This window comes from Populus alba, chromosome 18 (genome assembly GCF_005239225.2).
Source record: "Populus alba chromosome 18, ASM523922v2, whole genome shotgun sequence".
Classification (NCBI taxonomy): domain Eukaryota; kingdom Viridiplantae; phylum Streptophyta; class Magnoliopsida; order Malpighiales; family Salicaceae; genus Populus; species Populus alba.
Genome location: NC_133301.1, coordinates 3,563,102 through 3,590,959, shown reverse-complemented (window position 1 = coordinate 3,590,959; position 27,858 = coordinate 3,563,102). Strand labels below are relative to the sequence as shown.

General features: G+C 36.0%; 1 protein-coding gene and 1 pseudogene across 1 annotated transcript; both read left to right on the top strand.

Moving 5' to 3' along the window:
• The first annotated feature begins 3,727 nt into the window (after positions 1-3,727).
• LOC118032794 (protein NRT1/ PTR FAMILY 1.2) lies at positions 3,728-7,757 on the top strand. The gene is made up of 4 exons (XM_035037579.2): positions 3,728-4,013; positions 4,088-4,305; positions 6,093-6,646; positions 6,736-7,757. Exons 1-4 carry the CDS (start codon positions 3,950-3,952, stop codon positions 7,637-7,639), a joined length of 1,740 nt encoding a protein of 579 aa, XP_034893470.1. The 5' UTR covers positions 3,728-3,949; the 3' UTR covers positions 7,640-7,757.
• Positions 7,758-19,523: 11,766 nt separating this feature from the next.
• LOC118032793 (protein NRT1/ PTR FAMILY 1.2-like) lies at positions 19,524-26,979 on the top strand (annotated as a pseudogene).
• Positions 26,980-27,858: the final 879 nt, after the last annotated feature.

Below are 27,858 nucleotides of genomic sequence, written 5' to 3'. Positions count from 1 at the left end.
TTATAGAGGAATACTTTTGGGAATGCAAGAACAGTGGTGGCGTATCTGTTCCACGCGCCGAGGCCACTGGCGGGGCGTGGGTTCACGCACCACCGCAGGAAAAAACAAGGGACAGGTGAAGTGTGAGACCAATGCACTGCCACTGTTCCTGCAACTCGGAAGCTTCCCAACACTGTTCCTGAATTTCTAGCAATTTCTCCAGATTAATTTGTGAATTTTAGGAGGCCTATTTTGTAAATTATAAATGTCTATTGTGTGTGTGTGTGTTTGAACTGTTTTGAATTTTGGTGATATCTAAAAAATGTAATTGTAGCTTGTGTTAGTAAAATATAATAAAACAAATGTGTGTGTGTGTTTGTATTTTCTTACATTTTTTTTGAATATTTAAAGCCAAAAGGACAAAAAAAACATAGAGATTATGGATGCTGCCTGGATTGCCCATCTCTACTTTAAAGAGGTGGCTCATTTAAATGAGATTCCTAAGTTCATTACATTTTAATTGAAAGTATTTTCACCATAACACACGAGTTGTGAAAAAATTCTTCTGCCTTTCAAGATAGGTGAACCCTGTCAACGCACCTACATAAACCTTTTCTATAAGAATTTATTTGGGCACACGAACCCATAATAAATTCGAAACACTAGATTTATTCACATGAATAAATCTTCATCCGATGACAAACAAGCTGCGGGTTAAAAACTCATCAAAACCCTTAAAACATATTTAGATCATACAATGCAGCTTACCTCGAGTGGGGTGTGCTAAGGGTGCTACCTCAGGTAAGGTGTACTAGGGGTGCTGTTGCGATGTCGCGGTCGCACAAATAAATTACCCTAGCTTAAAACACAACATACAAGATAGTATAGACCAAGCAAGGGGTGGATCCCACGAGGAAGGTTCAAGTCAGATTTTTATGCTATACATTATGCAATTTGGAGGTTTGGTTTGTGATTATCTAGACTATGACAAAATCAAACAATCAAGCAAAAATTAAATAAAACTAAAATTTATTAAGAAAACAAACCTTGGTCACAAATAAACATCCACCTACAGAAATTAGAATTGATCATAGAAACGAGACGTCAATTTATACTCTGAATATCTATATTTTTTTATGTTGATTAGTTAACTGATTCATTGTATAACTAATCCTAACCATCAAACAACCACAATTTCCGCACTAGTAATTTAATTCAATAGCAGCCTTAAGAACTAGATGAGTTGATTAATCTAGACAACATAATTGTTCGTAGTCTATGTTTGATTTGATCAGTCGAATGTTCTCTCTAATATTACTAATCTAGACCTACCACAATTATTAATCTCAGTTGCTTCACAAGTTTATATACCACAACTCCAGTTTTGATAACAAACTTAGTAATAGATTGTTCACAATAATAACTTAGAGTCCGCTCTAGTAATTAAAATAAACAATCATAGGAAATAAGCATAGGAGAACAAACATATTCATTCATCATATAAACTGGAAAGTAAAGGTAAAATAGATCTCATAGTTCTTGAAATCCGAAGGTTTTTGTGTCCTTACAACCAAGAAAAAGAGTTTAGCATTGCATTTCTATTGAACAGCTAACCAAAAAAAAAAAAGAATGCATGAATTCGAGTTTGTGGGAGAAAGGGTTTATGTTCCTCTCTTCTAACCATCCCCCTCTCTTCCTTCTCTCTTTCTTTTTATATAATAGGAAACCCAAGTCTCTATTTTACAAAATAGTCCTCCCTTAAATAGACAGTTTACATTTAAGTACTTCACTAACTATTTTTCTAAAAAAGGAAAACTAACCCTGCATGAAATCTTCAAGTTATGGATGTCAGTTTGGATGCTTTGGGACGTAATTTGGACTCGTTTCTTCACAAAACTTGTTTGCTGGCAGAATTCATCTGTCATCTTAAAAAAATCATATCTCCATCATATGAGATATGTTTTGGATTAAATTTGGTGCGTTGATAGGTCTTTAAGTCAGAAATTCAAACAAATTGATTTTGCATCAAATGGACTTCTTTAGCTCAAGATATTCAAGTCGAAATAACTGAAGGTCAACACTAGGTGATTGCGAGATTTGACTTTGAAGGCTACGATTTCTATGCTCTTCTTTATTTTATTTTCTTAACTTAGATGTCCAGAAAGGTATGGATGTTAGCTTTTTAATACCATTAGAATCAATTCATTTCAACCTTTAGAGCTCATGCTCTGCACAAAACATGGACTAAAGGTCAAATTTGACAATTATCTCTATTTTGATTCTTTTTACATATTTCATCCAAAAGTGCCTACAAAACATAAAACAAAGAATATCAAGGTATTTTATATATATAAAAAAGGCAAAACACTAGTAAAATATAGGTGAAATTATTGAATAATATGGTTATATCAAGTGCTAATATCTTTATTAGCTACAACCAGTCTTTTACTTTTAAAGTTTTTTATAAGACCAGTACATTCAAGTTTCTTAACTATTCTGAATCAAATGATAATCTCTTGAGAATTCAACACCTCGTGTACATACGACTAACAATTATCCATAATACATGGCATCCCACATAAAAAATGTTATTCTAGAATAGTAGGGGTTGAATCTGATACTAGATTTATATAAAAAAAGAAATTAAACAATACTACTCCCATTTAAAAAATAAATAAATAAAACAAACCCATGAAAAAAGTAATGGAAAAGGGATGACAACTCACTCACAGAAAGTTAACTGACCGAGTAGGCTACAGGTTTTGGAATTATAGGGTTTAAGAAAAGATTAATGTTCAAATTAATGGTCCCCTACATAGAAACAGTGAGCTCATTGCTGAGCACCACCATCACATTTGTTCAGAGAGGAAAAACGAGTTTCATTGTATCAAACCTATAACTTTGTTTATCGTTATTTTAAAGTATCAATATTTTTACTCTTTCAAACCCAAGAACTGAAAAAAAAAATATTAGAGTCCAGCATATTCTGGGCTGTAAGAAAATATAATACATGATATTGCATTTAAAAATGTTGCCAGTATTGAAGCTCATTTTGGCTTTGCAATGGGAGACAATTTTCTATTCCTAGCTTGATACTGATTGATTTCCCATAACAAGGTTGATGCAGAGCATTGAGCTCATTGCTATCAACTTCTACAATTTTATTTTATCAAATCGTTCACAAACCACAAAAAACAAAAGCAAATAAAATAATAATAATAATAATAAGCAAAGAGTACAATGAATGCGTACGAATAGCGCAATTTATGTAATTTTTTTTAATTGTCTTTTCAAAATAACTAATTAAGTAATTAAATGCGCTCTTGCATCGAAAGTTCTCATTCTTATTCGTGTTAGTTTGATTTCTTTTTCAATTTATTATATATGCAAGTTGAAGTACAATAAGCGAGACGGTGTGGCAGTGTGTTAAATAAAAGAAGAACGCCGTTCTCTTAGAAACGAAAAAACCACCTGACATGTGCAATATCCTTGTTGAAGATCATACATGAAGTTGATTGGATTAAAAAGGATACATAATTTAATCCAAAAACCTGGTCCTAAATCCAAATTTCTGTTTCTACAAAATTCAGCTTGTCTGTGCTTGGATACTTAGCTTCCGGGAAACAGGTTAGAGTGAAATAAAAAATTGCAAGTTGACAAAATCTTACGTTTACTAGAGAATTATTATCCAGTGACACCAACGTTCAATATATATTTCTTTTGGATGGATAGAATCAATCGAAGGACAGCTAATGAAGCCTAGAGGAACAGCTAATGAGGCCAAAATTAACCAGCAGAGGGAAAAGAATGGGAAGAGACAAAACCTAAAGCTTACTGAAGGCAGCAACTCTCTGGGTGTATATATGTATTCATCGTGCACCAAATGATCTCTCACAACAAATTAGTGGACTGAAGAAGCTGCGAGACTCTTTCCCTCCATCGACAGAGTGCACAATCAGATCCGAAGGAGATGATCACAGAGCCACTCTTGAGCAGCCCGAAGGGTGGCATAAGAGCCTTGTTTTTCATCATAGGTATTTAAAACACTTTCAGCAACTTATAGATATTTACGATTCAAGTAATGTGGTTTAAATTCATGTTTTGACAGCAAATGAGGCACTGGAGAGGCTAGCAAGTTTTGGGCTATCAACAAATATGATACTGTATTTGACCAGAGAGTATGGTATGGATGCAGCTAGCGGTGCCCAAATACTCTTCCTCTACTCAGCTGCTGGGAATTTCATGCCCATTATTGGGGCTTTTCTTGCTGATACATATGTGGGTCGATACCCGATGATCGGCTTTGGATGTATTGCGAGCCTTCTGGTAACATTATTTCTTTCCACTCTTGTCTTTCTATTTTTCTCCCTTCTGTTTGTCACAAAGACAATCATGTGTCCGGCCAACGGATCTATGCCTCGCTCACCGGCGATTCTCTCACAAACAAAAGTGGTTAACTAAGTCCATTGCTAATCTCAAAGGGGGGAAAACAGACAATTAATCTTGTGTTCATATATTTCGAATCATGATTTTGTTAGGTTAGTAGGTACCAATTGACTAGACTCCCACCTTGTAGTAGAGATTCACTGGAAAACATTTAATAATATGCTTTAGATTTAATATAAAATTATTCTTCAATGAGTTTTTAAATTGAAATAATTTTTAATATACTAAACGTGTTAATTTTTTTAATTAAATTTAAAATTTATAATATTTTATAGTATAACCTCTACAAATTTTAAATTTAAAGGATTTTCATTTAAAATATATTGGAGTTAATATATATTATTTTTTTGAAAGGGCTTTTTTAACACCACGTGAGAGAGCCCGGGTAATTGATAAGTTTCATTTTCACTTAATTTTAAAATATATATAAATAAAATTTTTATTAAAGCCGACAATGATTAATTCCTAGTCGCTAGTTTCATGAAAGCCGACAGGTTCCCCCGTTTACTGTCCGTCTACGTTAATTTTTTAAAGTTACGACGAAAGTCAAAAGATTTTCATATAAAGTAAATAATAACCTATTTTCATACTTATTAAAATCCGTACAAGACTTCGTTGACGTACCTGATGATTGATCAATTAAAAGTTAAAACAACATTGATCAATGATCTACGAAATTTGCCTCTTTTAAACTTAGCTAAGGTTAATTGGTTTTCAAATGGAAGCACTACCAGATTTAATATTATTTTAATATATTTATAAATAAAATAATTGTTATCATAATAAAATAAATACATAATCATGAATTAAATAATTTCTAGATACAAGTCTTAAAAAAATATAACTTAACTGGTTAGATCTTGAGTTTTTTCCTTAAAGATCACTAGTTCGAATATTAAAAACCTCGGGATTGCTAAAAACTTACGTAATCATTAATTTTTGGATCTTGAAAGATTAATTAAGATGCATATAAGCTACTCTAACATCCACTGTCTATAATTATGAGAATTAGAAAATATTAGATGGAGATTGTCTATACTAATCTTTTTGGGACCATACATTATTGCAATTTGTTTTTTTTTTAATAAAAGATTTAATATAGCTAGACGAGCGTACAAGCTGCTGACATCAAGAATATATTTTATTATTATATTTCTGAATATTTTATATTAATTGGAGTTTAGCTAACAAGCGATCGGGAAAATACATAGTAATCCATTCCCCCCACACCCCCAAAAAAACAAAATCTTCAATAAGTCCTGTTATCATGTGCTGTCCAAATTGACAAATCTTCATTACTATCTTTTCCAAGACCAAATTATTCTCCCTTTGCAGTAAAAAAATATTTTAATTTTAATATTTGTTTTAAATATTGAAGGTAGTTCCCTCGTTAATTTCTTATATATGTACAGGGGATGGTAATTTGGGCATAAAAATAAAATGATTTATTTTAGTTGAATCACTAATTCATGATTTAGTATTTTAACCAATAACGACATATTTTGCAGTTCTCTGAATGAAAGTTCTAATTCCAAAAAAAAAATTCCTGAATTTTGGGTCAAAATAAAGTTGTTTGCACCTCTCTAATACGAGGTTGAATTTTGGAAAAACATTCTCAAAACTTTCGATTATGTCAAAATATTAACTGGAATCAAATAAATGTACAGGGAATGGTTCTATTGTGGTTGACAACAATAATTCCTGGGGCAACGGTGCCTTCTTGCGCCCAATTTAGTAGCAGATGCACTAACGACGCGACGACACCACAGCTTTTGTTTCTATATTTTTGCTTCGGCCTTATGTCTATCGGAGCTGGTGGCATAAGATCATGCTCCCTGGCCTTTGGTGCTGATCAATTGAGCAAGAGGGACAGCCTTAAACATGCTGGAATATTAGAAAGCTTCTTCAGTTGGTACTATGTTACATCCTCAGCTTCTGTATTTATTTCCATGACTTGTATAGTTTACATTCAAGATGCCATGGGCTGGAAGGTGGGTTTCGGAGTTCCTGTGGTTCTCATGATCCTGTCAACTCTTTCGTTCTTCTTGGCTTCTCCCATTTATGTCAAGCCAAAGGCTAAGGCAAGCTGGCTCATCGGATTTGCTCGAGTTCTCGTGGCCTCCTTTAGAAAGAGAAGGATTGAATTATCTTCACCAGACACGGATGAGCTGTATCATCATAGGAAGGGATCTGCACTTGTCGTGCCAAGTGAAAGAATAAGGTAATTAACCTACCTGTGAAGCACTCAAGAAGCTAATTTTATATATGATAGTTCCTTTAAGGATTTCCTTTTGTCTTATCTTGTCCTAGGTTTCTAAACAAGGCTTGTGTGGTTAAGAATCCTGAAGAAGACTTGATGCCAGATGGAAGAGCTTCAGATCCATGGCGTCTTTGTACAGTAGATCAAGTAGAAGAGCTAAAAGCACTAATAAAGATAATCCCAATATGGTCGACAGGGATGTTGGTGTCTGTAAATGTCTGTCAAAACTCTTTCTTATTACTCCAGGCATCCACTATGAACCGACATATCACTTCGAAATTTGAAATCCCTGCTGGATCATTCTATGCATTTATGTTGCTCTCTCTAACAATGTGGATTGCTCTATACGATCGCGTAATCATCCCTCTAGCATCAAAAATCACGGGAAAACCAACACGTCTCGGCTTGAAACAGAAAATAGGAATTGGGATTCTGGGCTCGGCTGCTTCCATGGCAGTACTGGCAATTATAGAGAGGGTGCGACGAGAAACTGCAATCAGGGAAGGAATTTCAGATATTCCTGACGCGGTTACGCACATGTCTGCAATGTGGTTATTGCCATTTTATTTCTTACTTGGATTTTCTGAGGCTATGAATGGTGTTGGACTGAATGAGTTCTTCTACACTGAATTGCCTAAAAGCATGTCTAGCGTGGCCTCGAATCTTTATAGTATTGGACTGTCTGCTGCAAGCTTGGTGGCCAGTTTTATAGTAGGTAATGTTCGTGGGTTTATTAGTGAAGCAAATCAAGAGAGTTGGGTTTCAAGCAACATCAACAAAGGACATTATGATTATTATTACTGGCTGCTTTCTAGTTTGGGTGTTGCTAACTTCATTTATTATCTTGCTTGTAGCAAGGCTTATGGTCCTTGTAAGGGGGGACAAAAGGGCATTACTGGAGATGTTAGGGAAGGATTGATTGATGATGATGATGATGATGATGATGTAGTTTAAGTTAACGTTCAGGATCTTTGTATGTTCGTTCTTAGAAATTTTCACTTCTCATTATTTCCTGGTATGTGAACTCCAATGTGATGTATTTTCTTTGTAAACAAAAAAGAATATATTATATATATGCAGCCAATCTAATGTGTTCCTGTAACAAAATTTATACATATATAGAAAATGTGGTCCAAATCTAGATAGGGACCAATAGGGATTGAGGTGCTATGGAGGACTCATGGCGTATTGGTGTCGGTGCCCTCTTGTGCAAGTGGTTGTTGGCTTTTTCATGACATTGAAACAAATAATTAATGAACAATAAGTTGTATTTCTAGTGATATTACATTATAGAATGTATAGCATGTAAATAGAAAATTATACAAGGATTATTCCAATATTATAATTCCTACAGTTACCATGGTGTTCTATCACATATATATAAATATGAAGGTTGTTAAGGCACAAGCTAGGACATTCTATTATATCATAGCCCTAAATTAACTAAAACACTTTCATCACAGCTCTCTTTGCACAATGAAACAGCGGCCTATTACTTCTTCTTCTTCTTCACTGACGGTGCAAGCTCCCTCTCCTGCTGCAGCACCCCTGTTTTCCTCTGCCATAGCACCCCTGTCTTTCTCTGCTTCTGTTCTACCGTGGCCACAACCTACTGCTGGTCGTCACGCTCTCTTCAACTGCCCACAATACTCCCTTATTGCAGTGATTAGTACTCAAAAGCGTATTTTTATCATAATATTACACTTAAAGTATCATTAAATTCCCTAACTTAAGCATGTTTTATAATAACAAAGCTGATAACATAAGATATTTTTGATTTACGGTAAATACTTATTTTGAATGCAGGCATATCTCACAATTTAAGGGATTGATTGATGTGTTTAACTATTGAAAGATAAAAGACAAAGAGAGGGCTAAGCTAAAAGAAGATATGCTGGTTTAATTCAAACTAGAACAACATTCAGTTATTGGATCATAAATGGAGTTGTAGAACATGGATTTAGGTCTGGTTTATATGGATGGAAAGCTAAGATATTGGCCTAAAACTTTCATAAGATTCCAAGATTCAAAACGGTCGTTTTCAAGTTCAAATTATAGCAACAAAAAGAGAAGTGGAATTTGTCCTGCAGCCAAGACACTTTTCAGTGTTCAGCCCATATCTAGAGTTCTAGTGTCCAAATGAGCTGATTCTTATTTTGTTGGAAAGCTAAGAAAAAGAAAGAAAAAGAAAGAAAGAGATGAAGAAAAAATACAGGGGAGAAGAAGAAGAAGAACCACCACCCCTGCCGCCTCCACTGCTACTAACAGGCGCCAGTGTCGCCGCCTCTCCAGGTAAACACTCTACCCCCTTTTCTTTTACTTTCGTTTCTTCCCTCGCCATGTAGGACGTGCATGGTGCTCATGCACAATAACCAGTTGTGGTGGGCTGGGCTTGGGCCCAACCCATAGATTCTGAGCCTGGTTCGGCCCAACCCATGCAATTGGGCCTGATCCGGCCCATTTTTTTAAAAAAGAAAAAGAGTGAAGAAAAAAGTTTAGTTTTAATATTTTTGATTTTCCCACCTTTTGATTTATGCCTTTTGTGCTGAATATCGGTCTGTATTTTATGTTATTAAAAATACAAAATTCGGTATTAAAATACCCGATTTTCGTAAAAAAATTCAAAAATAAAAAAAATTTTGAAAAAAAAGAAAAAAAAGTTTTTGGACATACGGCCAAGTGTCTCAAAGCTAAAAAAATCATATTTTATTTTTCATACACCAAAAAACAATGTTTTAGCATGCATTTTGGCTTTAATAACTAGTTTATTAAAGTCAAGAGAACATTGGCTAAAATTTCAAAAACAACAAAAATTTTATTTTGTTTTGTTTTAGTATCATGGATTATGAATTTATACATAAAACGCATTCCTAATATTAAAAAGGTATTTCTTGTTAACAACATAAAACAATTAGGTTTTACCCCATTAAGATAAGAACCTTCTTATAGAGTAGGGCTTTTCTTAAATCTTCGACAGACGGACCAACAACTAGAAACAACAATAAGATCTTACATTTTATCAGACATTAAAACAATGTATCCTACCTTAGGTAGGGCGTAGTTGGGGTGCTAATACCATCCTTCTACACAACCAGTCTTCGTATCCCATCTCTGAGACCAATTAGGATTCCTAGTGACCAGAATACCAGGTGGCGACTCCCATTCAAATTTTTCAATAATAGGAGACAAGAATTCCTTTTCTCTCCATATTTGTACAAGATAAACCATTACATTCAATTTTTCCTTGAGGGTGGATGATCGCCACAACGCTGCACACGTGCGACATCTATGATAAAGCCTCTAGTATCTTTAAATGATTAGATTGGTTATTCATCAAATCAAAAGTTGGATTTGTATTATGATCTACATAAAGAGAATTTTGATCATTAAGGTCAACATGGTTATATGTCATTTCCTTTACAAAGACAACAATAGAAAGAGAGCTGATGAATAGTTGATGTTGATCCTAGGTCTTTAAAACCCTCAAACACCTTTTGAGCTTATGAAATTTCTTTTATTTCATAAACATGAACCATAGCCCGCATCACGTGCTTGTAAAAGCCCTTTTTAATCAGGTAAGCAATTTGAACCAATAAATGACGCTCTCAAAACTTGAAGAGCTTTTCTATAAGGATCATAGCATTATGAATTAAGTCACTAGTTGTAATGCATGCTAATAAAATAGGTGCTCAAAAGAAACAACATTTCTTGATAAAGCCTCAAGTTTTAACTTAAGCATCTTAATTTTTTGAAATTCATAGAAGATCACCTATCACGTACCATAAATAAATGTACCCAAGATCATATATTAAAATGGACACAAAGAACCATAGAAATGTTACTTTAATTATACAAGGTGTCAATTTTTGTTTTTAAAATACAAGACAGTTACAGGACTACATGTATTAAATGGCATGTGTTGGGTCTTTAACTAGACAAGCTTGATTTTCAAAAATACTTTAATAAATAGACATCTCTCTGATTTCATTTCAATAATTAGACTTAAATAGACATGATCTTCGAAATGTGAGAGCTAATTTCGATACCTACCATTAATATTGCGAATCCAACAACCACATCTACCAATCACAAGAACCGAGAACCACTCAACCCCACTCTCTTCATGGCTATAACTAAAATTCCACAGTGAGCAAATCAGTCTCTCCATCGATTCCTTCTTCTTCAACCTCTACTCCCTATTCAAGCCGCATAACAGCACTGCCAAAATCATCCTCACCCGACTGAAAACCAGGTACTAATTGTCAACCAAGACAATAGCGGCATCCCTACTAATTTTTCCTCTAACCTCATGACAACCACAATTTACCACAACACACTCAGAGCAGCTCAATTTCCTCTTGCCTGCAGATTTAAACCCAAACCACAACACTTTCTTCCCATTTTTATTTTGGCCTAAATTAGCTCATTAAACCCAAATAAAACCCACATCAAAATACCCGTAAAAACTTCTCTTCCTCACAGTAAACTGCAAAGCACTGTTATAACCCATTTTTTGTTATTCCCCAAATTCATTTTTTCTCTTCCATATATATATATATATATATAATCTAGAATAAAACTAAAAAATCCAAAAAAATAATAGCAATGAGAAGAGGATGTCGGAGCGCCCAGAAAATAGCTAGAAATTGGTTAAAGAGGATTTAAAATATAAAGATTGAAATTTGACATTATATTGTTTTACTAAGGAGAGCCCTGTTGACAAAGAATATTTAATTTGAGGAAGAAAAGTCCAAAATTAGATGTTTATGGACTCAATTAAATTTTATTGAAGGTTTAATTGAATTTATTGAGAGCTTGATTACAAGAAAAATTGATTTTTAAGTCAATTTGGGCTTTAATTGGAAGAAATTAAAGTTCAGGTGTCAAATTAATATTTGGAAGAGTTGATTTTGTCAAATCAGGGACTTAATTGCATAAATATTAAAGTTTGATGACCAATTAGGGACTTGATTGAAGAAATCCAACACCAAGGACCAATATTTCTCAAACTTTTGAGAAAATAAAGACTCATGAAGAAAAGGGGACCTATATTTCTCAAGTAAGTATACATGCATATTGATCATAATACATTGCTTTCAACATTAACAAATTGGTTTCCCATCATCACCTCTTGGGTAGTGTGTTTTCTAACCCTACCTCTTTTCGTATCCTCCTTTGAGCCCTTATTTTCTTTTAAGTGCGCCTTTGAGCTCTTATCTTTTGGATAATGCTTTTTCTAACCTTATCTTCTTTTGGGTGCACCTTTGAGCCCTCACTTCCTTTAAGTGCACCTTTAAACTCTCATCTCTCAGTAGTGTTTTTTCTAACTCTACCTACTTTCAAGTTCATCTTGGAGCCCTTATATTTCAGGTAGTGCATTTCTCAACCTTACCTTCTTTTGAGTGCGCCTTCGAGCCCTTCTCTCCTTTCGAGCCCTATCATGTTCTCCCTTCAAGACTCTTCAAATTATTTTTCATTTGGGTAGGTCACCCATTATAATGACACTGTTTTCATATTTTCCACCTAGGTAGGTCACCTATTATGATTAGACCCTTTTCCATTTTGGTACGTCACCCCTTACAATGAGATCCTCTTCCACTTGGGTAGGTCACTTATTAAATTTAGAACATTTTTCATATTTCTTCTATCTAGGTAAGCCACTCATTACAATGAGACCATCTTTCACTTGGGTAGGTCACCTATTATAATGAGGCTGTTTTTCATATTTTTTTCATCTAGATAGGTCACCCATTACAATGAGACTATTTTTTTAGAAAAAATCTTTGTATTTTTCAACTTGGGTACCCATTATGATGAGACCATCTCGAAAAATCATTTCATTTTCTTCCCTGGGTAGGTCACCCGTGATAATTCAACTATTTCAAAATATTTGAATTTCACCTTTAAGTACGCTTTGTAGCCCTCACTTTAAATACTTTCAAAACAATTCATCATTTCTTGATATGGTGAATTTATTATTGTTTTCTTTCTCTTCTTTACAAAGCTATTATCTAAAGTTTTCTACGAGACTTTCTATCACAAGCATTGTAAAGAGGGGGACAATTGTCATAACCCATTTTGAGTTATTCCCCAAATTCATTTTTTTCTCTTCCAAAAATTAAAAAAAACAATACGTTGAATAAAAACAAAAAATCTAAAAAAATAATAGGAGTAAGAAAAGGATGTCGGAGCGCCCAGAAAATGGCTAGAAATTGGTTGAAAAGGTTTAAAAATACAAATATTAAAATTTGACAGTATATTTTTTACTGATGAGAGCCCTATTGATAAAGAAAATTCAATTTAAGAAAGAAATTCCAAAATCAGATATTTATGGACTGAATTAAATTTTTATTAAAGGTTTAATTGAATTTATGAAGGGTTTGATTGCAAGAAATATTAATTTTTAAGTCAATTTAGGCTTTAATTAGAAGAAATTAAAGTTCGGCAGTCAAATTATAATTTTTTAGAATTGATTTGGTTAAATCAGGGACTTAGATGCAAAAACTATTGAAGTTTGATGGCCAATTAGGGACTTGATTGAACAAATCCGAAACGGAGGAACAAATTGGAAAAGTCACGTAAATAGAGGAACAAGATTTGACTATCAAGGACTAAATTGAAGAAAACGAGAGGTTATTGATCAATTGAAGGTCAAATTGCATAAATCCGAGACCAAAGACCAAAATGGAAAAAGGTGGTCAACTTTAGGGATGACATTCTATTTGGCAGGGATGCAATTGAATTAATTCTTAAAATCAAAATTGTAATTGACTTGATTGAATAAATAAAAAATTGAGGACTGATTTGAAAAATTGACATCTTTGATGCAATTTGCATTTAAATGATATGGCACGTTTTGTTCAAAATGACACTATTTCATCCACTATTAAAAAAATAGGGGAAACGGTGTTGTTTTGAACGACACTGTAATCTCCTTCCACTAGACATGCAAAGGTAAGCGAAGAAAGAGATTTTGTCCCCTTCAACACTTATTTCCCTCTCTCTCCTAAAAAACCCAAAATTGACAAGACCCACCACGCCTATTGGCCTTCTAAGATGGAAAAGCATAGGAGACAAGTCTTACAGATGGCTGCATAGTGGTCGTCTAGCCACCCTACCCATTCAACATGATTGGACAGGGTAGGGTGGCTTTCTCCCTTTTTCCTCTTATAAATACCAGAGTGGGGAGAATGAAAAGGGGGGACAATTTGTAGGAAACTTTTGAGAGAACATTGAAGAATTTTTTTAGACTAGAGAGAGAGAGAGAACAAAGCAGAGAGAAAGACATAGAGAGAAGGTTGAGGGAACAATTTGAAACAGAGAGGACAATATAGAGAGAAGGAAACAAAGGAGGTGAAAATAGGGGGAGACCGAGGAAAGAGTTGACGGGGGGTGGTTGTTTAATAATAGAGGATGAAGGAAAAGAGAGAAATGGAGAAAAAGAGGAAAGAAAGAAGAACTAAACAAAAGGACATAAAACAGAGAAAGAAAGGAAAGGAAAGGAAAGGAAAGGAGAAGGGAGGAAATAAAAAGAAGGAAGGAACGAGAAGGAAAAAAAGGGGCACCACTGCTTACCTTCCTTTTCACCGCCACAAGAACTGCCTTGAGCCACCATCAACAACAACAACACACCATCAAAAACAGAGAAGCGAGGGAATAGAAACAAAAAGAAGAAGGAACAGAGAAGCGAGGGAATAGAAACAAAAAGAAGAAGCAACACAGAAACATAAGAAAAAGGAGGAGGAACTGCTGCTTGGAACCGCTGCCTGCTGCCAAACACCGCCACCATGAACAACAACACCTCACCGCGAGGTCAGTCTCTTCTTCTTCTTCTTCCCTTTCTTTTTATGCTTCACCTTTTCCACACTCCACTGTTTACGTAGCATGTGAACAATTTTGCTTAATATTGGTGTCGCACCCTCGTGAGAGCTCGATGTCGCAGCGACCCTTCCCAGGATCGTGTATTGATTTTGGGTTTTTTTTTGTTTTATGAAAAAAGAGTTGCCACCTAGTATTATGGTCACTAGGAAACCTAACTGGTCTTTTCAAAGATTTTAAGACAAGGGACTGGTTGCATAAAAGGAATGTTTTAGCACCCCTAGTATGCCCTACCTAAGGTAAGCTGCTTGGTGTTTTGTTTGTCTTATAATTGCTATGGTGTTGGTGTTCTCTAATCCCATCATTTTTTGTAGGATAAATTTGCTACGATGAACAAACTTGAGTTCAAAGTCTAAAAAGAAAGAATCATTGGCCAATGTGGATCATACCTTAGGTATGTCTACAAAGTACCAAGGAGAACCAATACAGATCTCTTGAAATCTGTGTTTGATTCAAACTAAATTTGCAACTCACAGATTAGGAAACAACTAAGATAGAAATCCAAGGAGATTCAATGTGCTTAAAAGTTCAGTTTTTCTTAGTATTTCAAGTGTTTATGACTCAAAAATCGCAAAGAAGAGAAACAACAACAATAATAAAAATAAAAAAAACTAAGTTAGAAACCTAAGGAAATTTAAGGTGCTTTAAAAAGCCTATTTTTTCCTTAATATTTCATACTTTCATGACTCATGAACCGTGGAACAAAAATTGAAATATCCAATTATATTGAGGTTTCTTTCAAGGATGTGCAATTAAATTGTTCTAAATAACATTTTGGGCATAAATATATCCTTATGATAAAAATGAATAAGTTGTATTACTCTCAGCAATATTTTGGACATTTACCTTTCATGGGTTTTCTTTGTCCTTATATTATTAAGGGATAATGACGTATTATTCCTAAAAAATATATTTTGGATATTAACCACTTAATGTTTCTTTTTCCAAATATTAACAGTGAATAATAACAGGTTATTTATAATAATATATAAGGGTAGTGGCTGTATGTAGCATACAAGGAAAACATTTAAATTTTTTTTAAAAAAGAACAAGTATCACAATTAATTGCAATTAAAGACAACAAACCATGTACATATATTCTCAAAATTTGAAAGGAGAAAAAAACAAATTACACACACACATATTCATTTTTACTATGCTCTACTCACACATCATTTTTACATGATATAATTCAGAAATTGCAAAATAGGCCCAAATATTCAGCAATTATAGAGGAATACTTTTGGGAATGCAAGAACAGGGGTGGCGTATCTGTTCACGCGCCGAGGCCACTGGCGGGGCGTGGGTTCACGCACCACCGCAGGAAAAAACAAGGGACAGGTGAAGTGTGAGACCAATGCACTGCCACTGTTCCTGCAACTCGGAAGCTTCCCAACACTGTTCCTGAATTTCTAGCAATTTCTCCAGATTAATTTGTGAATTTTAGGAGGCCTATTTTGTAAATTATAAATGTCTATTGTGTGTGTGTGTGTTTGAACTGTTTTGAATTTTGGTGATATCTAAAAAATGTAATTGTAGCTTGTGTTAGTAAAATATAATAAAACAAATGTGTGTGTGTGTTTGTATTTTCTTACATTTTTTTGAATATTTAAAGCCAAAAGGACAAAAAAACATAGAGATTATGGATGCTGCCTGGATTGCCCATCTCTACTTTAAAGAGGTGGCTCATTTAAATGAGATTCCTAAGTTCATTACATTTTAATTGAAAGTATTTTCACCATAACACACGAGTTGTGAAAAAATTCTTCTGCCTTTCAAGATAGGTGAACCCTGTCAACGCACCTACATAAACCTTTTCTATAAGAATTTATTTGGGCACACGAACCCATAATAAATTCGAAACACTAGATTTATTCACATGAATAAATCTTCATCCGATGACAAACAAGCTGCGGGTTAAAAACTCATCAAAACCCTTAAAACATATTTAGATCATACAATGCAGCTTACCTCGAGTGGGGTGTGCTAAGGGTGCTACCTCAGGTAAGGTGTACTAGGGGTGCTGTTGCGATGTCGCGGTCGCACAAATAAATTACCCTAGCTTAAAACACAACATACAAGATAGTATAGACCAAGCAAGGGGTGGATCCCACGAGGAAGGTTCAAGTCAGATTTTTATGCTATACATTATGCAATTTGGAGGTTTGGTTTGTGATTATCTAGACTATGACAAAATCAAACAATCAAGCAAAAATTAAATAAAACTAAAATTTATTAAGAAAACAAACCTTGGTCACAAATAAACATCCACCTACAGAAATTAGAATTGATCATAGAAACGAGACGTCAATTTATACTCTGAATATCTATATTTTTTTTATGTTGATTAGTTAACTGATTCATTGTATAACTAATCCTAACCATCAAACAACCACAATTTCCGCACTAGTAATTTAATTCAATAGCAGCCTTAAGAACTAGATGAGTTGATTAATCTAGACAACATAATTGTTCGTAGTCTATGTTTGATTTGATCAGTCGAATGTTCTCTCTAATATTACTAATCTAGACCTACCACAATTATTAATCTCAGTTGCTTCACAAGTTTATATACCACAACTCCAGTTTTGATAACAAACTTAGTAATAGATTGTTCACAATAATAACTTAGAGTCCGCTCTAGTAATTAAAATAAACAATCATAGGAAATAAGCATAGGAGAACAAACATATTCATTCATCATATAAACTGGAAAGTAAAGGTAAAATAGATCTCATAGTTCTTGAAATCCGAAGGTTTTTGTGTCCTTACAACCAAGAAAAGAGTTTAGCATTGCATTTCTATTGAACAGCTAACCAAAAAAAAAAAAAGAATGCATGAATTCGAGTTTGTGGGAGAAAGGGTTTATGTTCCTCTCTTCTAACCATCCCCCTCTCTCCCTTCTCTCTTTCTTTTTATATAATAGGAAACCCAAGTCTCTATTTTACAAAATAGTCCTCCCTTAAATAGACAGTTTACATTTAAGTACTTCACTAACTAATTTTTCTAAAAAAGGAAAACTAACCCTGCATGAAATCTTCAAGTTATGGATGTCAGTTTGGATGCTTTGAGACGTAATTTGGACTCGTTTCTTCACAAAAACTTGTTTGCTGGCAGAATTCATCTGTCATCTTAAAAAAATCATATCTCCATCATATGAGATATGTTTTGGATTAAATTTGGTGCGTTGATAGGTCTTTAAGTCAGAAATTCAAACAAATTGATTTTGCATCAAATGGACTTCTTTAGCTCAAGATATTCAAGTCGAAAATAACTGAAGGTCAACACTAGGTGATTGCGAGATTTGACTTTGAAGGCTACGATTTCTATGCTCTTCTTTATTTTATTTTCTTAACTTAGATGTCCAGAAAGGTATGGATGTTAGCTTTTTAATACCATTAGAATCAATTCATTTCAACCTTTAGAGCTCATGCTCTGCACAAAACATGGACTAAAGGTCAAATTTGACAATTATCTCTATTTTGATTCTTTTTACATATTTCATCCAAAAGTGCCTACAAAACATAAAACAAAGAATATCAAGGTATTTTATATATATAAAAAGGCAAAACACTAGTAAAATATAGGTGAAATTATTGAATAATATGGTTATATCAAGTGCTAATATCTTTATTAGCTACAACCAGTCTTTTACTTTTAAAGTTTTTTTTATAAGACCAGTACATTCAAGTTTCTTAACTATTCTGAATCAAATGATAATCTCTTGAGAATTCAACACCTCGTGTACATACGACTAACAATTATCCATAATACATGGCATCCACATAAAAAATGTTATTCTAGAATAGTAGGGGTTGAATCTGATACTAGATTTTATATAAAAAAAGAAATTAAACAATACTACTCCCATTTAAAAAAATAAATAAATAAAACAAACCCATGAAAAAAGTAATGGAAAAGGGATGACAACTCACTCACAGAAAGTTAACTGACCGAGTAGGCTACAGGTTTTGGAATTATAGGGTTTAAGAAAAGATTAATGTTCAAATTAATGGTCCCCTACATAGAAACAGTGAGCTCATTGCTGAGCACCACCATCACATTTGTTCAGAGAGGAAAAACGAGTTTCATTGTATCAAACCTATAACTTTGTTTATCGTTATTTTAAAGTATCAATATTTTTACTCTTTCAAACCCAAGAACTGAAAAAAAAATATTAGAGTCCAGCATATTCTGGGCTGTAAGAAAATATAATACATGATATTGCATTTAAAAATGTTGCCAGTATTGAAGCTCATTTTGGCTTTGCAATGGGAGACAATTTTCTATTCCTAGCTTGATACTGATTGATTTCCCATAACAAGGTTGATGCAGAGCATTGAGCTCATTGCTATCAACTTCTACAATTTTATTTTATCAAATCGTTCACAAACCACAAAAAACAAAAGCAAATAAAATAATAATAATAATAATAAGCAAAGAGTACAATGAATGCGTACGAATAGCGCAATTTATGTAATTTTTTTTAATTGTCTTTTCAAAATAACTAATTAAGTAATTAAATGCGCTCTTGCATCGAAAGTTCTCATTCTTATTCGTGTTAGTTTGATTTCTTTTTCAATTTATTATATATGCAAGTTGAAGTACAATAAGCGAGACGGTGTGGCAGTGTGTTAAATAAAAGAAGAACGCCGTTCTCTTAGAAACGAAAAAACCACCTGACATGTGCAATATCCTTGTTGAAGATCATACATGAAGTTGATTGGATTAAAAAGGATACATAATTTAATCCAAAAACCTGGTCCTAATCCAAATTTCTGTTTCTACAAAATTCAGCTTGTCTGTGCTTGGATACTTAGCTTCCGGGAAACAGGTTAGAGTGAAATAAAAAATTGCAAGTTGACAAAATCTTACGTTTACTAGAGAATTATTATCCAGTGACACCAACGTTCAATATATATTTCTTTTGGATGGATAGAATCAATCGAAGGACAGCTAATGAAGCCTAGAGGAACAGCTAATGAGGCCAAAATTAACCAGCAGAGGGAAAAGAATGGGAAGAGACAAAACCTAAAGCTTACTGAAGGCAGCAACTCTCTGGGTGTATATATGTATTCATCGTGCACCAAATGATCTCTCACAACAAATTAGTGGACTGAAGAAGCTGCGAGACTCTTTCCCTCCATCGACAGAGTGCACAATCAGATCCGAAGGAGATGATCACAGAGCCACTCTTGAGCAGCCCGAAGGGTGGCATAAGAGCCTTGTTTTTCATCATAGGTATTTAAAACAGTTTCAGCAACTTATAGATATTTACGATTCAAGTAATGTGGTTTAAATTCATGTTTTGACAGCAAATGAGGCACTGGAGAGGCTAGCAAGTTTTGGCTATCAACAAATATGATACTGTATTTGACCAGAGAGTATGGTATGGATGCAGCTAGCGGTGCCCAAATACTCTTCCTCTACTCAGCTGCTGGAATTTCATGCCCATTATTGGGGCTTTTCTTGCTGATACATATGTGGGTCGATACCCGATGATCGGCTTTGGATGTATTGCGAGCCTTCTGGTAACATTATTTCTTTCCACTCTTGTCTTTCTATTTTTCTCCCTTCTGTTTGTCACAAAGACAATCATGTGTCCGGCCAACGGATCTATGCCTCGCTCACCGGCGATTCTCTCACAAACAAAAGTGGTTAACTAAGTCCATTGCTAATCTCAAAGGGGGGGAAACAGACAATTAATCTTTGTGTTCATATATTTCGAATCATGATTTTGTTAGGTTAGTAGGTACCAATTGACTAGACTCCCACCTTGTAGTAGAGATTCACTGGAAAACATTTAATAATATGCTTTAGATTTAATATAAAATTATTCTTCAATGAGTTTTTAAATTGAAATAATTTTTAATATACTAAACGTGTTAATTTTTTTTAATTAAATTTAAAATTTATAATATTTTATAGTATAACCTCTACAAATTTTAAATTTAAAGGATTTTCATTTAAAATATATTGGAGTTAATATATATTATTTTACATCGAACTCATTAATAGCTTCAGATATATATATATATAACACCACGTGAGAGAGCCCGTAATTGATAAGTTTCATTTTCACTTAATTTTAAACACGATGTAAACCTCATTCCAACGTTTCCAAACACTGCCGCCTAAATTGAATCCTCCTCCACCAGTAATATTTTATTACTGGATGATTAATTCCTTTTAACATAGCTGATGAAAACAACAATATATTTTATTATTATATTTCTGAATATTTTATAAGTAGTGAGATATCTGCTTATGGATGGACCCATAGCTTGTTTCGGAAGCCAATCTCACAAGAATTAATTAATAAATAAGCAATGAGATGCTGTTACGAAACCAAGGCTACTTGGGAAAATATACAGTTATCAGTCCTTACACACACACGTTTAATTATATATATATATTATTCTTAATTAAATCCTTTTATAAAAATCTTCAACAAGTCCTATTATCATGTGATGTCCAAATTGACAAATCTTCATCACACACACACACTAAAGTTGTTTGCACTTCTCTAATTAATACGAAGTTGAAGCCTAGAAGTAGGAAAAAAACATTCTCAAAACTTTGGATCATGTCAAAAAATTAACTGGAATCAAATAAATGTGCAGGGAATGGTTCTATTGTGGCTGACAACAATAATTCCTGGGGCAACGGTGCCTTCCTGCGCCCAATTTAGTAGCAGATGCAGTAACGACGCGACGACACCACAGCTTTTGTTTCTATATTTTTGCTTGGGCCTCATGTCTATCGGAGCTGGTGGCATAAGATCATGCTCCCTGGCCTTTGGTGCTGATCAATTGAGCAAGAGGGACAGCCTTAAAACATGCTGGAATATTAGAGAGCTTCTTCAGTTGGTACTATGTTATATCCTCGGCTTCTGTATTTATTTCCATGACTTGTGTGGTTTACATTCAAGAGGCCATGGGCTGGAAGGTGGGTTTCGGAGTTCCTGTGGTTCTCATGATCCTGTCAACTCTTTCGTTCTTCTTGGCTTCTCCCATTTATGTCAAGCCAAAGGCTAAGGCAAGCTGGCTCATCGGATTTGCTCGAGTTCTCGTGGCCTCCTTTAGAAAGAGAAGGATTGAATTATCTTCAACTGACACGGATGAGCTGTATCATCTTAGGAAGGGATCTGCACTTGTCGTGCCAAGTGAAAGAATAAGGTAATTAACCTACCTGTGAAGCACTTAAGAAGGTAATTTTTGTTGAATTAAACTCAACCTCTAGATGGTCAAGGAAGGCAACCACCAGCTGCCACCGACCAGCCACCAACCGACCAGCCGCCAGCCACCAGCCGCAGCCGCCAGCCGCCCCCACAGCCGCCAGCCGCCTTCACACTTGAAGGTTGAATTTTCTTATTCTGTTTTTGTGTATAAATAGAGTGCCCAGCTTATGTTATATGTGTGGAGAGAATTGAGAGGAACACTAGTAAGAGAATAGAGAGAGAGAGGGCGTGTATTGTTAAGCTTTTGTGTTTAATTGTAAGCTTCGGATTTTGTAATAAAACAGTGTGTTTTATCCCCTCTGAGTGTTTCAAAGCCACCACCAGTGGCTCCTCCCACCAACAATTGGTATCAGAGCCCCGTTCGTCGGAAAACAGAAGTGTTTTGGGGTATATCAGAATTTTCAAAATTGTCAAAAACAAGTTTTGATCCTTCCACAGTGTAGAGCTCATCAAGACGAACTCACTGCCGCAAAAATCAGCCAAATCGGAGTTCGGGGTAGCCCACACGCGCCTCCTGAATATTCAGCCAGATCGCCCACGCGCATCCCACGCGCCCCGAGGTTGAAGACGACTGAGTCACACGCGCGCCATATTTGAGTCGCGCCGAGCCGTATACGCCGAGTCCAGCCCAGCCACAAGCCGAGCCGTATCCCGAGCCGAGCCGAGCCGCTTTCAAAGCCTCAGCCGAGCCGAAGGAATATTCCCCAGAATATTCCCCGAATATTCCACAGAATATTCCCCGAATATTCCCCAGAATATTCCCGGTTCAACCCAGCGAACCGCCCGCCGTACAGAAGTGATTTTTTGACCGGTTCACCCATTTTCTGACCCGATTTCAACAAAGTCAGACCGGTTCCCTACTATTTGGACCATTCCGGATCGATCTACAGTGTCCGTTTGGCCAAATTCGGCTTCAAAAGAGGTGATATAGTCATTTCAAGAGTAAAATGACTACAGAAGGTACACATACACTCATCCCTAAGCTGACCAAAGACAACTATGATAGTTGGTGCATCAGATTGAAGGCATTCCTTGGGTCACAAGAGTGTTTGGATATTGTACAAACTGGTTATGATGAACCAGAGTCCAAAGAAAGAGAAGATGCTTTACAAGAGGCTCAGAAGCAAGCCTTGAAAGTCAACAGAAAGAAGGACAACAAAGCCAAGACCATCATCTACCAAGGTCTTGATGAAGATACGTTCGAGATCATAGCTTCCGCTGAAACATCACATGATATATGGGAGGCTCTCCAACAGAAATACAAAGGTGCTGACAGAATCAAGAAGATTCGTCTTCAATCTTTGCGAGGTGAATTTGAGTTATTGCAAATGAAGTCCTCGGAGTCAATTTCTGATTATCACACAAGGATTATGGTGATAGTCAACCAGATGAGGAGAAATGGAGAAGCCATCATCGATGCTCGAATCACTGAAAAAATTTTGAGATCCCTAGATCCAAAATTCGATTTTGTTGTTGTCGCAATTGAAGAATCCAAAGATGTGGACAAGTTGACTGTGGATGAGCTTATGAGTTCTTTGCAAGCTCATGAGCAGAAGATCGTAAAGCGAAATGGAGATAAGGCAATTGAGCATGCCTTACAAGCAAAGCTGTCTCTCAAGGACAGATATGAGCAAGGGGAGACTTCATCAAGTGGCTACACCACTCAAGGAGGAAGTCAACAATCCAGAGGAGGATTTCAGAGATTCCAAGGAAGAGGTTCTTGGAATACAAGCTTCAGAGGAAGAGGTGGTAGAAGCACCACCAGAGGAGGCCGAGGACAACAAGCATTCACTCCTAGAGGAAGAGGAGGCGGTTACAATAACCGTGACAAGAGGAATATCAAATGTTATAGTTGCAATCAATTTGGGCACTATAGCACTGAATGCAGAAGAAAAGCTCCGTTGGAGATACGTGAGCAAGCCAACTATGTAGAGAAGGATGACAGAGAAGAAACTGCATTTCTTGTCCAACAAGGACTTGATAAGAAAAAGGAGGACATATGGTATCTAGATACTGGAGCCAGCAATCACATGTGCGGCTACCGAGAGTTTTTTAGTAATCTAGATGAGACCAAGCAAGGTCTAGTTACTTTTGGAGATACCACAAAGGTTCCATTCAAAGGTAAAGGCAACATCCCAGTCAAGATGAAAAATGGCGATTCCAGCTACATCGCCGATGTCTATTATGTCCCAGCCATAAAACAGAACCTAATCAGCTTAGGTCAACTTTTGGAGAGAGGCTATACTTTTTACTCGGAGAATTGTCATCTAGCAATTAGAGACAACAATTGGAAATTAATGGCCTACGTGAAAATGTCCAAGAACAGGATGTTTCCTTTGAACATCCAGTATGATTCAGCAAGGTGTTTGAGCGCCATCACCAACAGTGAAGAATGGCTTTGGCACCTGAGGCTTGGACATCTGAATTTCACGAGTTTGAAGATGCTAGCAAGCAAGAAGATGGTCAAAGGTTTGCCTCACATTGATCATCCAGAAGAAGTCTGTGAGAGTTGTGTCCTCAGCAAACAACACAGATCCAGTTTTGCCAAAGAAGTCAACTGGAGAGCAAAGAGGCCACTGGAGTTAGTACACACAGATGTGTGTGGCCCAATAACGCCTATGTCGACTGGACAAAATAGGTACTTCCTCACTTTTACTGATGATTTTAGTAGAAAGACGTGGATATACTTTCTGAAGAGGAAGTCAGAAGTATTCAATTGTTTTAAAGATTTTAAAGCAATTGTGGAGAAGCAAACTGGTTACACGATCAGAACCGTAAGATCTGATCAAGGTGGAGAATATACAGCCAATGACTTTGAAGCCTATTGTACACAACAAGGCATCAGACATCAGACGACACCAGCTTATACACCACAGCTGAATGGTGTAGCAGAAAGGAAGAATCGCACGATTCTTGACATGGCCAGAAGTTTGCTCAAAGCAAAGAAGCTGCCCAAGCAATACTGGGCTGAAGCTGTGTCATGTGCAGTGTATCTATTGAATCGCTGCCCGACCAGAAGTTTGCAAGGAGTCACTCCAGAAGAAGCATGGAGTGGTCACAAACCAAGTGTTACTCATCTACGAGTCTTTGGTTGTGTGGCATATGCAAAGATCCCAGATGCAAGAAGGAGAAAGCTTGATGATAAGAGCGAGAAATGCATCTTTGTCGGATATGGTGAAAGAAGGATGGGATACAGGCTGTATAATCCTATCACGAAGAAGGTGATTACAAGTAGAGATGTTATCTTTGAAGAAGATAAATCTTGGGAATGGAATGGTGATGACCAAGAAGCAATCAAATGGATCAATCTTGATTTGATCCTTGAAGGTGAAGAAGTACCAACAGTACTTGTCGAAGAATCAATTGTGCCAGCAGCTGAACCACAAAGTCCAGTGTTTATACCAGCAGCTGAACCACAAAGTCCGGTACACAGATTCCCTGTATTCAACAGGAGGAACACACCAGGAGCATCATCATCAACACCACCATCAGCATCCTCGTCAGAAGGACCAAGAAAGATGCGAAACCTTGAAGAGTTGTACGATACCACTCAGGTCATGGAAGATACAACTTTGTTTTGTTTCCATGCAGATAAGGACCCACCAGAAAAGAAGAAAGCAATAGGTGTCAAAAGGGTCTACAAGCAGAGAGAAGGCATTGAAGAGAGAAGTGTTCATGCTTGGCATGATATCTCTCGATTGAGTTTAAAGGGGAGATTTGTTGAATTAAACTCAACCTCTAGATGGTCAAGGAAGGCAACCACCAGCTGCCACCGACCAGCCACCAACCGACCAGCCGCCAGCCACCAGCCGCAGCCGCCAGCCGCCCCCACAGCCGCCAGCCGCCTTCACACTTGAAGGTTGAATTTTCTTATTCTGTTTTTGTGTATAAATAGAGTGCCCAGCTTATGTTATATGTGTGGAGAGAATTGAGAGGAACACTAGTAAGAGAATAGAGAGAGAGAGGGCGTGTATTGTTAAGCTTTTGTGTTTAATTGTAAGCTTCGGATTTTGTAATAAAACAGTGTGTTTTATCCCCTCTGAGTGTTTCAAAGCCACCACCAGTGGCTCCTCCCACCAACAATTTTATATATGATAGTTCCTTTAAGGATTTCCTTTTGTCTTATCTTGTCCTAGGTTTCTAAACAAGGCTTGTGTGGTTAAGAATCCTGAAGAAGACTTGATGCCAGATGGAAGAGCTTCAGATCCATGGCGTCTTTGTACAGTAGATCAAGTAGAAGAGCTAAAAGCACTAATAAAGGTAATCCCAATATGGTCGACAGGGATGTTGGTGTCTGTAAATGTCTGTCAAAACTCTTTCTTATTACTCCAGGCATCCACTATGAACCGACATATCACTTCGAAATTTGAAATCCCTGCTGGATCATTCTATGCATTTATGTTGCTCTCTCTAACAATGTGGATTGCTCTATACGATCGCGTAATCATCCCTCTAGCATCAAAAATCACGGGAAAACCAACACGTCTCGGCTTGAAACAGAAAATAGGAATTGGGATTCTGGGCTCGGCTGCTTCCATGGCAGTACTGGCAATTATAGAGAGGGTGCGACGAGAAACTGCAATCAGGGAAGGAATTTCAGATATTCCTGACGCGGTTACGCACATGTCTGCAATGTGGTTATTGCCATTTTATTTCTTACTTGGATTTTCTGAGGCTATGAATGGTGTTGGACTGAATGAGTTCTTCTACACTGAATTGCCTAAAAGCATGTCTAGCGTGGCCTCGAATCTTTATAGTATTGGACTGTCTGCTGCAAGCTTGGTGGCCAGTTTTATAGTAGGTAATGTTCGTGGGTTTATTAGTGAAGCAAATCAAGAGAGTTGGGTTTCAAGCAACATCAACAAAGGACATTATGATTATTATTACTGGCTGCTTTCTAGTTTGGGTGTTGCTAACTTCATTTATTATCTTGCTTGTAGCAAGGCTTATGGTCCTTGTAAGGGGGGACAAAAGGGCATTACTGGAGATGTTAGGGAAGGATTGATTGATGATGATGATGATGATGATGATGATGATGATGATGTAGTTTTAAGTTAACGTTCAGGATCTTTGTATGTTCGTTCTTAGAAATTTTCACTTCTCATTATTTCCTGGTATGTGAACTCCAATGTGATGTATTTTCTTTGTAAACAAAAAAGAATATATTATATATATGCAGCCAATCTAATGTGTTCCTGTAACAAAATTTATACATATATAGAAAATGTGGTCCAAATCTAGATAGGGACCAATAGGGATTGAGGTGCTATGGAGGACTCATGGCGTATTGGTGTCGGTGCCCTCTTGTGCAAGTGGTTGTTGGCTTTTTCATGACATTGAAACAAATAATTAATGAAACAATAAGTTGTATTTCTAGTGATATTACATTATAGAATGTATAGCATGTAAATAGAAAATTATACAAGGATTATTCCAATATTATAATTCCTACAGTTACCATGGTGTTCTATCACATATATATATAAATATGAAGGTTGTTAAGGCACAAGCTAGGACATTCTATTATATCATAGCCCTAAATTAACTAAAACACTTTCATCACAGCTCTCTTTGCACAATGAAACAGCGGCCTATTACTTCTTCTTCTTCTTCACTGACGGTGCAAGCTCCCTCTCCTGCTGCAGCACCCCTGTTTTCCTCTGCCATAGCACCCCTGTCTTTCTCTGCTTCTGTTCTACCGTGGCCACAACCTACTGCTGGTCGTCACGCTCTCTTCAACTGCCCACAATACTCCCTTATTGCAGTGATTAGTACTCAAAAGCGTATTTTTATCATAATATTACACTTAAAGTATCATTAAATTCCCTAACTTAAGCATGTTTTATAATAACAAAGCTGATAACATAAGATATTTTTGATTTACGGTAAATACTTATTTTGAATGCAGGCATATCTCACAATTTAAGGGATTGATTGATGTGTTTAACTATTGAAAGATAAAATACAAAGAGAGGGCTAAGCTAAAAGAAGATATATTGGTTTAATTCAAACTAGAACAACATTCAGTTATTGGATCATAAATGGAGTTGTAGAA